General features: G+C 42.2%; 1 protein-coding gene across 2 annotated transcripts in view; it reads left to right on the top strand.

Annotated features, from left to right (window-relative positions):
* The window catches only part of LOC126475308 (POU domain, class 3, transcription factor 2), a 654,696-nt gene that overhangs the window by 153,421 nt on the left and 486,061 nt on the right, over nt 1-15,214 (top strand). For both annotated transcript variants that reach the window (XM_050103082.1, XM_050103081.1), the window contains exon 2: nt 12,542-12,714. In XM_050103082.1, the coding sequence (XP_049959039.1) occupies nt 12,565-12,714 (150 nt within the window). In that variant the 5' untranslated portion in view covers nt 12,542-12,564. The remainder of the gene's footprint in view (nt 1-12,541; nt 12,715-15,214) is intronic.

Genomic DNA, 15,214 nt, shown 5'->3' with positions numbered 1-15,214 from the left:
GGCGGAACAGGGTACTGATGTACTATGTGAATCAAACTTGAGGTTGTTTGCTACAAAATGAGACATCTACAGATTCTCTAAATTAGCTCATAAATTCGTATCACATTCCACAGTTTTGAAGTTCTTATTGGCTCACCTTGTACTGTTTCACTATTGCAGAACCTTAGAGAACTCAGTACAGATGAAGTAAGAACACTGCCAAGTTTGCGTTTACAGATAAGCCTCACCAAAATTTACGTAATTTGCCTCGTATATGAAAGAAAGTGTGTCCAGATTTCTGCTTTTCCCGAGCACCGGTTGCCCTGCAGGTCCCCTACTCGTAGGGCGGACTTCATTTTACTCACCCGTCTGGAAGTAGGGAGAAGAGTTGGCATCCAAAGAGCAACAAGGGCGAGCATTTGAAATGTTGCTCGAGTACTTTGCGGCCCCCTGTCGAGTGGCGGTGTAGCTACGGCAGCTGGAGGGCCTCTGCCGGCCGTCGGACAACTTAGTTCGATGCGCGCAAAGTAGCTGCGGTGTGTGTTCTGCGCTCCGCCGCTGCCTCCAGCCAAGCCTAACTCCTCTCTTAGGCCGCAACGTGATGCAGACTCGTCCCTCTATATTCCCTCTGCTATTCACATTGACGACGTTCAAACGGGCATAACAATGACGACGGTCGTCACGCTCTTTGCAATTCAGCCTCTTTAGAAGCCCATTTTATGCTGAATTACATTTCGGTAAGATTCTCCCAATGAGTCTCAACCTGGCATCTGATTTTTCTACAGTTTCTTTACACAAGTGCTTTGCTGACAGCTAACGGAGTTTCATTGGAAGTCCGTTAACAGGTCAGCGACGTCAGTCTGCGAACTGTATTTTTTTTAAATGGTTTTTCAATTTCCCACAATGGGGCGGGCTGGCGGCGGACAAAAACAGCTCTTCAGCCAAAGGTTACACAAATTGTATTTAAAAATGGTTAAAACATTTAAAAGATGACAATAATAGATGATTTAAAGAAATACACAGGTGGCCTATAGTGACGATTTTTACATAAAAACAAGTGACAATAAACGAGATTTGTAAAATACGCATAAATGAAAATATTGATGGGTTTTTAAAACCCATTTGCCGATTTTATATTACAGTTGAAATACAATCACTCTTGAACGTAATGGTGATGCGAGGTGACATACGAAAAAATTGTCATGATGAAGGTGCGATGATGGATATGACTATGAGCCTCTATACAACCGCATTTAGTGACTAGAAGTCAGCAATGAGGATGAAGGGGTAGGAGAAAATTGATGTGAGGTGGAGCGTTGTGATTAGGGTTGGAAAGACGGGTATATCTGTAGATGGATTTCATCGTTGGGGAGTGGAAGTTGGTTAAAATTCTGGCGGGAGACGATGAATAAAGCATAGAGGTATATGGAAGGTGGAATATGGACTTAGCGGCGCATCATGGTACCTGGATTGATGATTAGTGGAGCGGAAACACTGAACTGGTGAGGCTATCACTTTTCAAACCCATAGGACGGAGTCTGACTGACTGGTTTACGTCATGATAACACCACAGGAATGTTGCCTACTGAGGTGGCGCCCTCTACACCACAGGTTTTCTTTGCGCTCTCTACTCGGTGAAGCTTGCAGCACCATCCTTCGCATCAGGCGGTAAACTTCGAGTAGTCTTCCTCTGTATTCTTTCTTCATTAAGTTAACGGTTCCATGCATTGCAAAGTGCGTAGTCAGCGTCTCTATGGAGATTGTTTTCACATAGCCTAATTTCAACTGCTTGCTTGCTTACTGATCACAGAGTCCTCGTAGGTCGATGCGTGACCAAGTTTTCTAGTTTTTCTCTCCATGCCACTAGATCAACGCTGTACAGGCAAGTAAACCAAGAACTTGTTATGTAGCTTTTCAACTTATTCCATTTACGTATGAACAGTCATGTTCAAAAACCAAGCGAGCTGGCGAAGAAATTGGAATACTGGAATTTTCTCCAGTAGGAATGAAGGTTCAAATTGCCGGCTTCCCATTCCGACGCGGATTTCCCCGTATCACGACAGACGAATTATCGACTGGGACCTGTAGTAACAAATAGCTGATTTCTCATCTACTTGGTCGTTTTGGGTTTGGTGACCTCGACGTCGACAGAACGTTAAATCTTTCCTTAATTTTTTTCTCTGGAGTTTTATACGACGATGCAGTAACGCCCGTTAAAACAGCCTAATATGAGTATTAAGAAAGGCTGTCAAATTATTCTTCCATGGATACTGGTCAACTGAAACGTGGCATTCGCAACACGGAGCTGTTGTATGTATGAATTGCAGTGTTTGGAAGCTAAGATTACTTATAACAGTGCAAGTGATATCTTAAGTGATGTAAAATAGTAACCGGTCACTTTTTAGTCACCCTGTTTATTCAAAACAAACACCTTACCCGTTTAGAACCGAGAGATTCATTAGGCCATTTGCAATGTTTTCCTAACAGTGAGATATCGGCGATATCTGCTGTGTTCACACCACTCAAAGAAATTGTAATCGCATCGAGCAACGGCCAGTACCCCGTACTCAGCGAAACAGTAAAAGAGGGAATCAAAACGGGTGGTGCCACCCGAAGATAAAGCTGTCGCTTCTGGTCCAATAGAGCGGGATTCCCGTTTAGAAATGACTTCCATTTTCTCACATCCACAGTTTTCAGATGATACTTTTCGACGCGACAGCAGTAAGCTATCTCTACAGTATGTTAAATTATTCAACGTCCTCTGCAGTGTGGCGGTTTGACAACCATCTTTCGCATTGTTCCGTAGTCCGATTACGCAGCGTAAACAGGACACATGGCCTGCCCACCACAGCAGCCTAGAGGTAAAATATATCAATTTCATCGACACCTGTTGCTATCCGATAACAGGAGACAGTGCGGTATGCGTAATAATGCCTCCCTGCCTGGTTAGCGCTATAAAATCAGCTCCTGTTTCATGTGAACGTGAGCTAGCGGCTTTATGGTATTCAGGAGCAGAAGAGACGCGCTGTACAATCGCCACTGGTATTTTCTCAAGCAATTTCTTGTATGAGATGGAGTATAATTTTAGCACAAAGATTTACACCAGGGATGTCTAACCCTTTAACTTACATGGCCACACTGGAAGAAGACGAGTATTTTTGGGTCGCACATTACCTAACACTGAAAAGGACCGCTGGAAAAAAAGGCAGTTGGAAGTGTATGCTTATGGTTGACACATATTGTCGTGTGGCGGAGTTTCAGATTGAAAATGTTTAGTTTTTCATAACTTGCGCAAACGGAATATTATGGATTCTTCTTACCGATCGTGTGATACAGGCTCACTTCTAGGTGCACATAGATACTTGCTTTCGGCCGCATGCAACCCACTGGCCGCGGGTTGGACACCCCTGATTTACACTTTCGGTAACAACACTGTATCAAGAACTACGAAGACACGCACTCAGCCGTTGCCTAAACGCTAACCAGCAAATTGAAACTAAATTTTCCTCTTACGTGTTAGATGCAGGATGATTCAAAGAAACGTGAACTTTTGAAAATTAAATATTTTCATGAAACAAATCATTTTAAAATATTTATTTATGTCACGAACAGTAAACATAATGTCTCTGTAGAATAAATACAGCCTAATTTGTATTTTTGAAGATGACGTCTTGCAGGTAAGCTGCTTTTCTACGCAGACATTTCTGCAGTCCCTTCGTTAAACTGTTAATGGTCTGATGTAACATCTCAATTGGAATTTCGGCATTTGCTTCTCGTATCTTGGCTTTCAGGTTTTTCGTTGTCGCACATCGACTAAGGAACACTTTGCTTTTAAGGTGAACCTACAAAAAGAAATTACAAGTTGAGAGATCAGAGGATGCGGGAGGCCATTGAATTCTCCATTTCTCGAAATTGCATGTTCCCCAAACAATTAGCATACAGCAGTCATCGATATTCACAGCTGATCCATCTTGTTGAAACCAGGCTGCGACAACAGTGTGTAAATCTCGGTAATTGTTGCACAACAAAGGTTTCAAGCATGGCGACGTAACGCTTTGATGTGACTAATCGTATGGCCACTCTCGTCCTCAAACAAATAAGAGCCTATTACATCTTATGATAATACAGTATACCACACGGTAACTTAGTTGCTGTACAAAGGACGCTGGTGTAGCTCCGTAGGATTGTTTTGTGCTCAAAATATCTAAAATTTTGCCTATTAACAAATAGGCTTCGTCAGACATCCACAGTTCGTTAGTAAAGTACTCGTTCTCGTATATCTTTTGAAGCATTATTTCACAAAGTTGTCGTCGCATAACACGATTGTTGGATTTCAGTTTCTGGACGATCTGCAACTTGTATGGATGGCATTGCAAGTCCTGTACTAATATTCTTCGAACACTTGAACTACGCGACTGTAAAGATGCTGAGTGGCGACGGAATGGTCAACGTGGGTTTCTTGTGACAGTATTAGGGACAGCTTGGATATTGTCTGGTGTACGAACGGGTCGCATACGGCTCGAGGTTTCGTTTTCATTGCCGAACCAGTTTCCTCGAAATTGCAATCCATGTTTTTAATTGCATGTGCCGAAGGAACCCGATCGTGGCTTCCCAAATTAAAATAACGGCAAAATTCTCTATGTGTCCCCTCCAAACTCTCACTGTTCTCGCAAAACGCTTTGATCGCAAATGCACGTTGCGCACCACGCTAACTGAATGACAAGGTGTCGTTGACAGGCTGGCGTATGTGATCGAGTGGTACCATTCGCCCACGGCTACAAACACAGCTTCCCAAAGTTCCCCTTTCTTTGAATCACCGTGTATAATTACTCCTAGAAATGACAAACTCAAAATCTGATCGTTCAGGGCTCCATCTTGATCAACCCCTGTAACACCAGATAAATAACACTTTCACGAACCTATTACTATGCAACTGTACTTCAAGATCACATTGTTTGCGCATTAGTTTGTGACACTGCGTGGAGCAACCACCAGACGGTGACGGTGTAGTCACGGTTTCCGCTTAAGGGACATAGCAAAAGACAATAATGTGGCACAGCGCAGAAAAGACGCGTATTCCAAAATGGATAAAAATTCAGTCCAAGTAGAGTCTCTGGTGTACATTCAAATTAATAAATACATGACTTCGTCCCTTGTGAAAGTGGGGGCATTTTAAAGGTAGTTGCAACATCCGAAATCGGAAACTGAAGAAGTTCTACTTACAACTGCTCTACTGACATGTCTTTCCTTACCACGTCCTTAAAGGATATCCCTGTTCTGGCAAAATGTCACCACGAGAAGAAAATAAAGAGTGTATGGATGCTTTCGGCAAACAACAATGTGCAAAAGCAAGCGAGCTCATTATGATACAACAAATAAAATATGAAAACGAAAAGCATTAAGCGAGCAAGGTATTTACGATTCAATAGAGATGAATAAACACAAGGCCGCGAAAAAAGAGCACTGCGTATCATAGTTCGCTCCTGGGAGCGAGAACTGGGTTAACAGAGTGCAGAATGGTAGCTCAGCATTTATTCATTAAAAATATTCCGATGGAAAAATAATCAAAATTGAAAGAATTGTGTACCACAACAATTAAGCTTTACTTAGTTTACAATGAATGCTTGTTTCACTCCTTTGAAAGAACGTTCGCCGCGCAGCATTAGCCTTAGGCGATGCAGTCGTGGACTGTGCAGCTGGTCCCGGCGGAGGTTCGAGTCCTCCCTCGGGCATGGGTGTGTGTGTTTGTCCTTAGGATAATTTAGTTTAAGTAGTGTGTAAGCTAAGGGACTGCTGACCTTGGCAGTTAAGTCCCATAAGATTTCACACACATTCGAACATTTTTGAAAGAACGTTCCTTTACCCCTCACCGTCAACTAATACGCAGGATCGTTCGTAACAATTCACAGAATGTTATATACAGCGGTTACTAACTTGAAAATTAATTCACATTAGGATTTGGCAAAGACATAAGGTTATAATCCGTAGTCCCACCAAGCCTTCACAAATGTGATAATAAAACTCCTTCTACCCACATAATCAATGTATTTCATATTTTAAGGAAAGTCGCACGCTAGAGCACAATCAAATAATACTTCAAAAAGTGATAAGCACGTGCAGGACAACATGGCTTTCAACAACAACTTCCTAGCTCAGAATTTAAAGTTTAATTGGCACAGAGAAGGAAGACAGTTTAAAACTACATAATATAACTAGCGTCTGAAACTCCACTTAACTTTCGAACCCCAAAGAGACTGTATACTATACAACACATACACACTCAGTCGTGACAAGTGCTTGTTTAAATTAAAGACTGAAGACTGAGCTGACACTTCCTGAGCACCCCAGTGGTTCAGAATATGTGATAAGTTTAATACCGGAAGCACCAGGCTAAACTCGGTCAATAGACAACTGCTTACACGTGGGCCATGTCCTGTTCATGCATCACATCCACAGTAGCATGCTCCATCAGCATAGACCCCAATGTCGACCTAGTTGGGCCCGTAATGACCATGACCAAATCAGAATGGCGCCGGCGTCTATGCGATCTATTTCATTGCCAATGCCAGAACATCAGGAATCCAGGAACGAGCACAGTGGCAATTCAAAGTCCACAAGCAATGGGGAGCTGTCCCCTCTGAAACACAGTCTATAATTATGGTGTACACAGTAGATAACAGTGAAAAAGTACCGCTTGCGTTCTGTTTGTTGTTGACTAGAGAGCATCTGCCCACAACACGTTCCCTCATGGAAATTCGAGTATTTCCAGATAGTTGCGCCAAGGTTTCGTTGAGAAGCTTGTTTTCGAATATTCGCAGCGTCGGACGCTGATCCGCATTCCGGGGCGGGTGAAAAACCAACTGTCTGCTGCAAGTGCCGTCTTAAATAATCACGCCACTGTTCCGCCCCACTATATACGAGTATACGAAACAGTAACACTCGACAGTAACATTCAGAACTCAATACTGCCAACTCCCGCGTCGAGTTTAATCATTTAATCAGCCCAGGTCCTTCCTGTTCGTAGGCTCACAACCAACTCCACCCACGGCCGCTCTGACCATCACCTCGGCATCGGCACAAGGGGAGTCACCACACGGGGCCACAGACCACAGGCTCGCGTCGGCGACAGTATGTCGCGAAACGGCGCAGCTGGGAACCATTAAAACAGAGGCACACGTTCTTGTACCAATTCCGTGAACTTTAAAATACATCTAGCGTTCGTGACTGTTATCGCTGATTCGAGTCTCGATCCGGTCATTATTCTTGTTTTTTTTCGTTCAGTTCGAATACCTAAGTCGTTCAAGAATTAACTTCATCAAATATGTACTAATTTCAGATATCTAATTACTATTTTTATGAAAAATGTAGGTATTCTTATTTCTAATTACATATCGCACATGAATTCCAGTTTAAATTAAAAAATATAAATTCTTAATTACTGTTTTTTGTAAAAAATTGTTTAATTAAAAAAACTTACAAATTAAATTATTTTTCACTTTGTGTATTTTACGCTTCTTTTGTTTAAAATTGTGACAGGTCTGGGGATCGTGCCCGTGGCAGATACGTGGTAGGCGAGCATTCTGCCACACGATCTGTCGAGAAAAATTACTTTGCTTTCTTAGTATATTAAAGGTGGTAGGAAAACTTAGAAGTCGATTTTCTCGAGAATTTTTGAGAGTTGCATCGAACTATTTTTGGGAACTAATGTTTGAGTTCCAAATTCCACGTACCAAAAATACATAAAATTTCAAAAATCCGATTGCCGTGTGGTCCTCTTGTTAGTGAGGTTACCTTCGTACTATAGATGTAATTGTAGGTGTAGAAGTTGCGAAGGGAGTGCCATCTTCATAATATATGTTGGGAAGTTGTATAATTATAAAAATAGTATTTTTGCTACGATGAGGATGCTCACACAGGAAATCTAGAATGGCTCTGTGACTGCTGTCCTCGAGGAACTGAACGATTGGTAGAACATTTCGATCGTTGTTGTTACTGACTTGGTAACAGTGTTGAAACATAGTGTCGTGTATCAATGTGACTTTCAAGTGCTTCGCAGAACTCAGTAAAAGTTACTTGGCCTGCCTTTATAGTGTGTAAGTTATTCTTTAAAGTCTCCTCCTATAAACAAGAATAAAAGAGGAAAAAATTTTACAGTTATTACGTTCGAAATGCTCAGTTCTTACAATAACAGATGAAATGTAAATCAGTAATACTGATCAGTCTCTGGAGATAAAAAGGTATTGCATTTACTATACGACATTCCGCATTTTTGCAGAAAATTTTAATCTTATTGTGAACACTGACATTTTCGTGCACTTAGCAATTAAAAATAAAAAAGATGTTATTTTCTTGCAAAATTATGTTTCTATATTTGTTAGTTAGCGTTTCTGTTTGTTGGTAAATGTGGAATTTATTCATTTATTTTTATTTTTATCTGTTCATCTTTTGCACACTACATTAAATCAGTATTTCAGATGTTGCCGAGTGCATTCTTCATCCCCCTCGCCCACAATCGTTTCACTTATAATGTTCTTTCCTTCCGGAAGTGTTCAATGTTATAGGACTGTTTTGTTTATCTCTCTTGTTTGTCCCTGAAGATCATTTTCTGAATTTTCTTCCCAAATAAATTCCTGTTATGTATGTTCATTATATGACGTTTGCTTACTTTAGGCCATAAGCGTTTGTGCAAACCATGCTGCTTATCCTCTCAGTTCGTTAATTTTACTAACGATATGGTTTGTCAATCTGTCATACGGAACTCAAATAAAGGTAAAATTAATGTTACTGCTAGTGAGATTCGCACCAGCGATATTTCGTTACACGATTTTTATACAGTGCACTCACCTACCGAAAACTGTTTAAAAAATTACAAATATTTTGCAAGCGTGGCGTGTCCCTCTGGGCGCGATGGTGCGGTTATTATCACCTTGTAAATTTTTCCTTCCGACCAAAGACCAAGTGCCAATTTCGACGCAGTGGCTAGCACACTGGACTCGCACTCGGGAGGGCGACGGTTCAATCCCGTGTCCGGCCATCCTGATTTAGGTTTTCCGTGATTTCCCTAAATCACTCCAGGCAAATGCCAGGATGGTTCCTTTGAAAGGGCACGGCCGACTTCCATCCCCGTCCTTCCCTAATCCGATGAGACCGATGACCTCGCTGTCTGGCCTCCTCCCCCAAACAACCCAACCCCAATTTCAAAACTTTATTCGTTCTCCGTTTCTATCAGTATTCTTTCATCTGTTCGCTATGTTTTTTTTCTTCCTGTCTTCTTACCATATCAACGAGTGCTTTTCATTCTCCTAAGCCCTTCCGCATTCAACACATTTTCCTAAAAACTTCTGTGTCGGTTGTTTCTTCAGCTTTTATATCATTTTTTTTCTCTAAACGCTTTTTTTACTTCATGCATTCAGCTTTCTGTTGACTTTTTATTCCATAAATATTTGAAGATACTTCTGGTTAATCTACAGTCTTGAACTCGATACAACTGTTCCAAAGATATTAGTCTTCTATTTCTCAGTACTTTTGATACATCTTCTGTTTTTCGATAAATTTCAAGGATATTCCGTAATACCAGCCTTCCATAATTTTTTCAGCCTAATATTTTTCTAATAATCCACCTTTATTGCATTTCTAATTTATCTAAATTATAATTTAACCCTAGACATTCGCTTGCTTGGATATTCTGGCTTCAGTACTGTATTGTAATGCATTATTTTTTGCATTTTTCGATAGGCGTTTTTTTTACTGTAAAAGTCTTTAGTTACACTGAATTCCGTTTCTAGTTTATGGATACTTTCTTCTACAGCATTTTTTTTTCCAAAAGATTTCCTTGGATTATCACCCCGAAACATTTAAACTTTTTATCCTTACCTGTTTGTCTAATATCTATTTTGTTTTAATGATTGCTAAAAATTTAATCTTTTTCGGCAGAAATTCTTAAGCTGGTCTTACCGTCTATTCCTTCTAAATGATGAATTTGTATTACAGCCGATGTCACATTTTCAGAAACTGTAGCGAAGTCATCAGCAAATGCAAGACAGTTTATTCCAATATTACTTGTTAATATTTGCACCCATTTCCCCTCAGTTGCTAATAGTAACTCCAATTATGTTCTGTCATAAGGATAAGAAAATTTCCGTCTTTTACGACTGAAACTTTTTCTTGAGTGCCATACATGTTTCCACTATTCATGTTAGGCATATTCAGCGGCTATACACCGCATATATAGTTAGGTAATTACGCGTATTTTGTTGTGAGATTTGTAGTTATTCTTTGCAGTTTGTTTCGATCTAGCTTTTTCTGTTATGTTTGCGTTTTTTACTTAAATTCATTTTTATGACCTGTTCATACACCAGTTTGTTTTCTATATGTGCAAAACGTGCATGGTATAGGTTTCTTCCAGTAAATACGTACTTCGCTGCACATAACTTATACTGCAGAAAAGTGCATGTGTTTGCACTGCCCTGGGTCTCACGATATAGAGCTGACTGAGGGATCATAGGAACTAATTGACGGATCCAGTGAGAGTGAAGTGGGGTGTTGGGTTGGGTATGAAGGAAGGGTGGATGGTAGGGGACTATTTTGTGTGGTTGTTCGTGTGTAAAATGTTATTTACTTATTTATTATTTGTTTGTTTTAATGTTTAAAATATATTTTCATGTTAGACTGTGAATTAATTTGAATATTGGTCTTATGTTGTTACTATTTTGGCCAATGAGAATATTTTCATTTTTGTCTATCAACTTCTGTATGAAATATTCTTCCTGTGGAGTGGTTTTTCATATCTTTCCTTCTTATTTCCAGCCTTATTGTTGAAACCCTGTATTTTCGTTCAGGTTTTCAAAATTGTAAATTTTTCCGTAGAACACAACTAAAAAAGAATTATTGAAAGGTCACCACCTTCCCGTACAGTTGTGTTTATTTTATCGTCTATTTATTATTACTTTCTGCCAAATAGTCCTCCAACGGAGGATTTGTATTAAACTAGAAAACCTACATATTTTAAAGCATGGGCTTCCTTAAGAGCACACTCCCATGTACCGTAGTTCTACTTCTCAGTAGAAACTGTAGGAACTACACTCCTGGAAATTGAAATAAGAACACCGTGAATTCATTGTCCCAGGAAGGGGAAACTTTATTGACACATTCCTGGGGTCAGATACATCACATGATCACACTGACAGAACCACAGGCACATAGACACAGGCAACAGAGCATGCACAATGTCGGCACTAGTACAGTGTATATCCACCTTTCTCAGCAATGCAGGCTGCTATTCTCCCATGGAGACGATCGTAGAGATGCTGGATGTAGTCCTGTGGAACGGCTTGCCATGCCATTTCCACCTGGCGCCTCAGTTGGACCAGCGTTCGTGCTGGACGTGCAGACCGCGTGAGACGACGCTTCATCCAGTCCCAAACATGCTCAATGGGGGACAGATCCGGAGATCTTGCTGGCCAGGGTAGTTGACTTACACCTTCTAGAACACGTTGGGTGGCACGGGATACATGCGGACGTGCATTGTCCTGTTGGAACAGCAAGTTCCCTTGCCGGTCTAGGAATGGTAGAACCATGGGTTCGATGACGGTTTGGATGTACCGTGCACTATTCAGTGTCCCCTCGACGATCACCAGTGGTGTACGGCCAGTGTAGGAGATCGCTCCCCACACCATGATGCCGGGTGCTGGCCCTGTGTGCCTCGGTCGTATGCAGTCCTGATTGTGGCGCTCACCTGCACGGCGCCAAACACGCATACGACCTTCATTGGCACCAAGGCAGAAGCGGCTCTCATCGCTGAAGACGACACGTCTCCATTCGTCCCTCCATTCACGCCTGTCGCGACACCACTGGAGGCGGGCTGCACGATGTTGGGGCGTGAGCGGAAGACGGCCTAACGGTGTGCGGGATCGTAGCCCAGCTTCATGGAGACGGTTGCGAATGGTGCTCGCCGATTCCCCAGGAGCAACAGTGTCCCTAATTTGCTGGGAAGTGGCGGTGCGGTCCCCTACGGCACTGCGTAGGATCCTACGGTCTTGGCGTGCATCCGTGCGTCGCTGCGGTCCGGTCCCAGGTCGACGGGCACGTGCACCTTCCGCCGACCACTGGCGACAACATCGATGTACTGTGGAGACCTCACGCCCCACGTGTTGAGCAATTCGGCGGTACGTCCACCCGGCCTCCCGCATGCCCACTATACGCCCTCGCTCAAAGTCCGTCAACTGCACATACGGTTCACGTCCACGCTGTCGCGGCATGCTACCAGTGTTAAAGACTGCGATGGAGCTCCGTATGCCACGGCAAACTGGCTGACACTGACGGCGGCGGTGCACAAATGCTGCGCAGCTAGCGCCGTTCGACGGCCAACACCGCGGTTCCTGGTGTGTCCGCTGTGCCGTGCGTGTGATCATTGCTTGTACAGCCCTCTCGCAGTGTCCGGAGCAAGTATGGTGGGTCTGACACACCGGTGTCAATGTGTTCTTTTTTCCATTTCCAGGAGTGTATTTGGTTGATATGACGTGAGGTACGGCAGCGTGTGACGTAGGCTTGCTGGGTGTTTCAGACGAGTCGGGATGCGAGGCCGACATGGCTGAGGGCGGCGCCGGCCACGGGCCCGAGGAGGACAGCGGCGACGCCATGCTGGCCGCCGCCCCCGCACCCGCCCCCGCCGCCGCCCCCATCGCCCCCGTCCCCATCAAGCGCGATCCAGACGCGCCCGTCGTCGTCAAGACCGAGGTAAGATGCACTACATTCATTATAGACTTCCCGCAGACGAACGGGGACTCAGGAAGAGACAAGTGATACTTACAAGAAGTTCAGAAACCAATTACAACACCGAGCTATTTCTCTGGCCTGACTCAGAGTATTACCCAAAAACGAAAAACAATACTGATGTGGATCCTAGGAAATTTCACGAACTACATCATAAACAGAAACGTAGAGGACAGCATCTACACTACCCAACATAAGTTTGCAAACACCAAGTGATTAGGACAGTGGAAAAGAAACACATTAGAAAATTGCATTCTTTTTTGCTTTCTGAATGTTTATTACGTTCAAGCAATACATAGGTAAATGTAACTATTAAACTATAAAATCTTAGATTTCGCATAATAGCAACTTAATTATGATTATTGTTTTTCGTTAACATGAAAGTAAATGCAGAAAACCTTAAAAATTCACCAAGTTTTTACGTTGGTTTACGCAAGAAACAATATAAAACTACTTTCATCTATAGCAACTACTGATGAGGATAAAACATTTTCGTTTAGCGCGAGAAGAAAAGCTATGTTTTTTCAAATGCAAGGACTTTAAGTTGTGGCAAATCTAAGGAAAACTGATGTATTTTACGCCGAGAAGTAAGAGCGAACTTCTTTGTTCGTGAAATGATTAACCAAGGCTATTGAAAAATAAGAAAGAAAAGAGGAACTTAAAAAACGATTAGCGTCAGTGCCTTCGATACGGAATGATCGGTATTCGATTACCGGTACCTTTTCCTACGGGTAAGATATCTGTAACTCAGCGTTGTGAGGCCAAATGAGGAGCTGTTTCAGTAAAGAAACAGAAGCAGTAATAACGGCTGGACATGCGGATCACATGTCCCACGATCATACATCTCTCCTCGTACTGCCTTGTAAGCAGTAGTCGGTCAGTCGAAATAGGCCTAAGGCCTAACCCATGAGTGTTGGAGGCAGTAGAATCGTTCTGCAGCCTGTCGCAAATACCGGTTCTCCAAACTTTCTCAACAGCGTTTCGCGAAAAGAACTTCTTCTTCCCTCCAGGGATACGCCTTTGAGTTTTCAAGCGTTTTTGTAACACTCGCGTGTTGACTGTACTTACCAGCAGCATTATGCCTCTGAACTGTTACGATGTTTTCCTTTAATCTGACCTGTTAAGGATCCCAAACACTCGAGCAATACTCAGCAATGCGTTGCACAGGTGTTGTGCACACCATCTTCTTCGCAGGTGAATCGACCATTCTCCTTCTCTACAACGGACCTTACTTATGTGCGCGTCCCATATGGTGCATGTATATTCAATCGACGTGACTGTGTCAAGTCTCACACCAATAATACTGCCTTGTTTTTACTATTCATCTGCATTAACTTAGACTTTCCCATATCTGGAGCAAGCTGCCATTCATCACACCAAATACAAATTCTACCCATGTCAGCTTGTATCTATCTACAGCACTCAAGGGCGACGCTTTCCCGAACAATACAATGTCATCAGCTAACAGTCGCAGAATGCTGCAAACCCTATCGGTAAGACGGTTTAAGTGTGTATAGAACAAGAGCAGTCCACACGTCCCTGGAGCACTCCTGACGATCACCTTGTCTCCGACGTAACTCGCCATCGAGAATTTCCGTGAACAACAACAACAACGAGATAATGCCATGCAATATGCATTCAGGCAACGAGACGGACAGACGCAATGATGAATAACCAGTGTGTCAAAAGTCTTAATTAACGATTAAAATCTAACCTTGCAACAATGTTGAATTTTCATTATGTTCTTGACAACTCAACAAGTAATAAACATTTTGCTTTTGTTCAAACTGGATTTTATAGCTATAAAACATAGATGGGGCATTCACCAGGATCATCCATTCAATCCCTGTAGAAACTGTTTTATACTAAATATATTGTTTTATACTAAGTGAACCACATTTTGTGCCATTTTTACGGCCAGTAAAAATTTATAACTCACAAAGTTTTCAATCTCCACCAGAAATTCTACTGTATGTCGTATACCTTCATAAGTGAAGTACTCTCCGAAAATAGTAAGCTGATTCATGCATTAGACAAAAAGTTACCTGGGTAATTATTTTATAATAATGTGAACTGGGAAAAGCATCTTTATGTACCTGAGAATGACTCCTGTGAACCAAAACTGCTGAGTTTATTACCGTACTTCTTGCTCTTCTCCCTTCCTTGCTCCACTTCGTAGTCCCACCCTCCTCCGTGCTTTCCTTGCGCCCTTGGTAGACCATTCTACCTTTTTTGGGAAGTGTTTTTGGGAAGAGTTTATTCTATGCACGTTGTAACCTCCCCACAAAATATTTAAAAGGAATGTAAAGACAATACTTAATAGAAATGGGAGCCGAGTGTAACCTCCCCACAATAATTTTACAAGAATGACAATATTATTTAAGAATACTAATGGACATTGCTCTATGCGTAACCTGCCCACAATGAAATGTACTGACAATGGCAACAAAAAATGTGAAATTCG

Source organism: Schistocerca serialis, chromosome 4, assembly GCF_023864345.2.
Source record: "Schistocerca serialis cubense isolate TAMUIC-IGC-003099 chromosome 4, iqSchSeri2.2, whole genome shotgun sequence".
NCBI lineage: Eukaryota > Metazoa > Arthropoda > Insecta > Orthoptera > Acrididae > Schistocerca > Schistocerca serialis.
The sequence above is the reverse complement of the archived record's forward strand: the minus strand, read 5'-3'. Positions and strand labels throughout refer to the sequence as shown.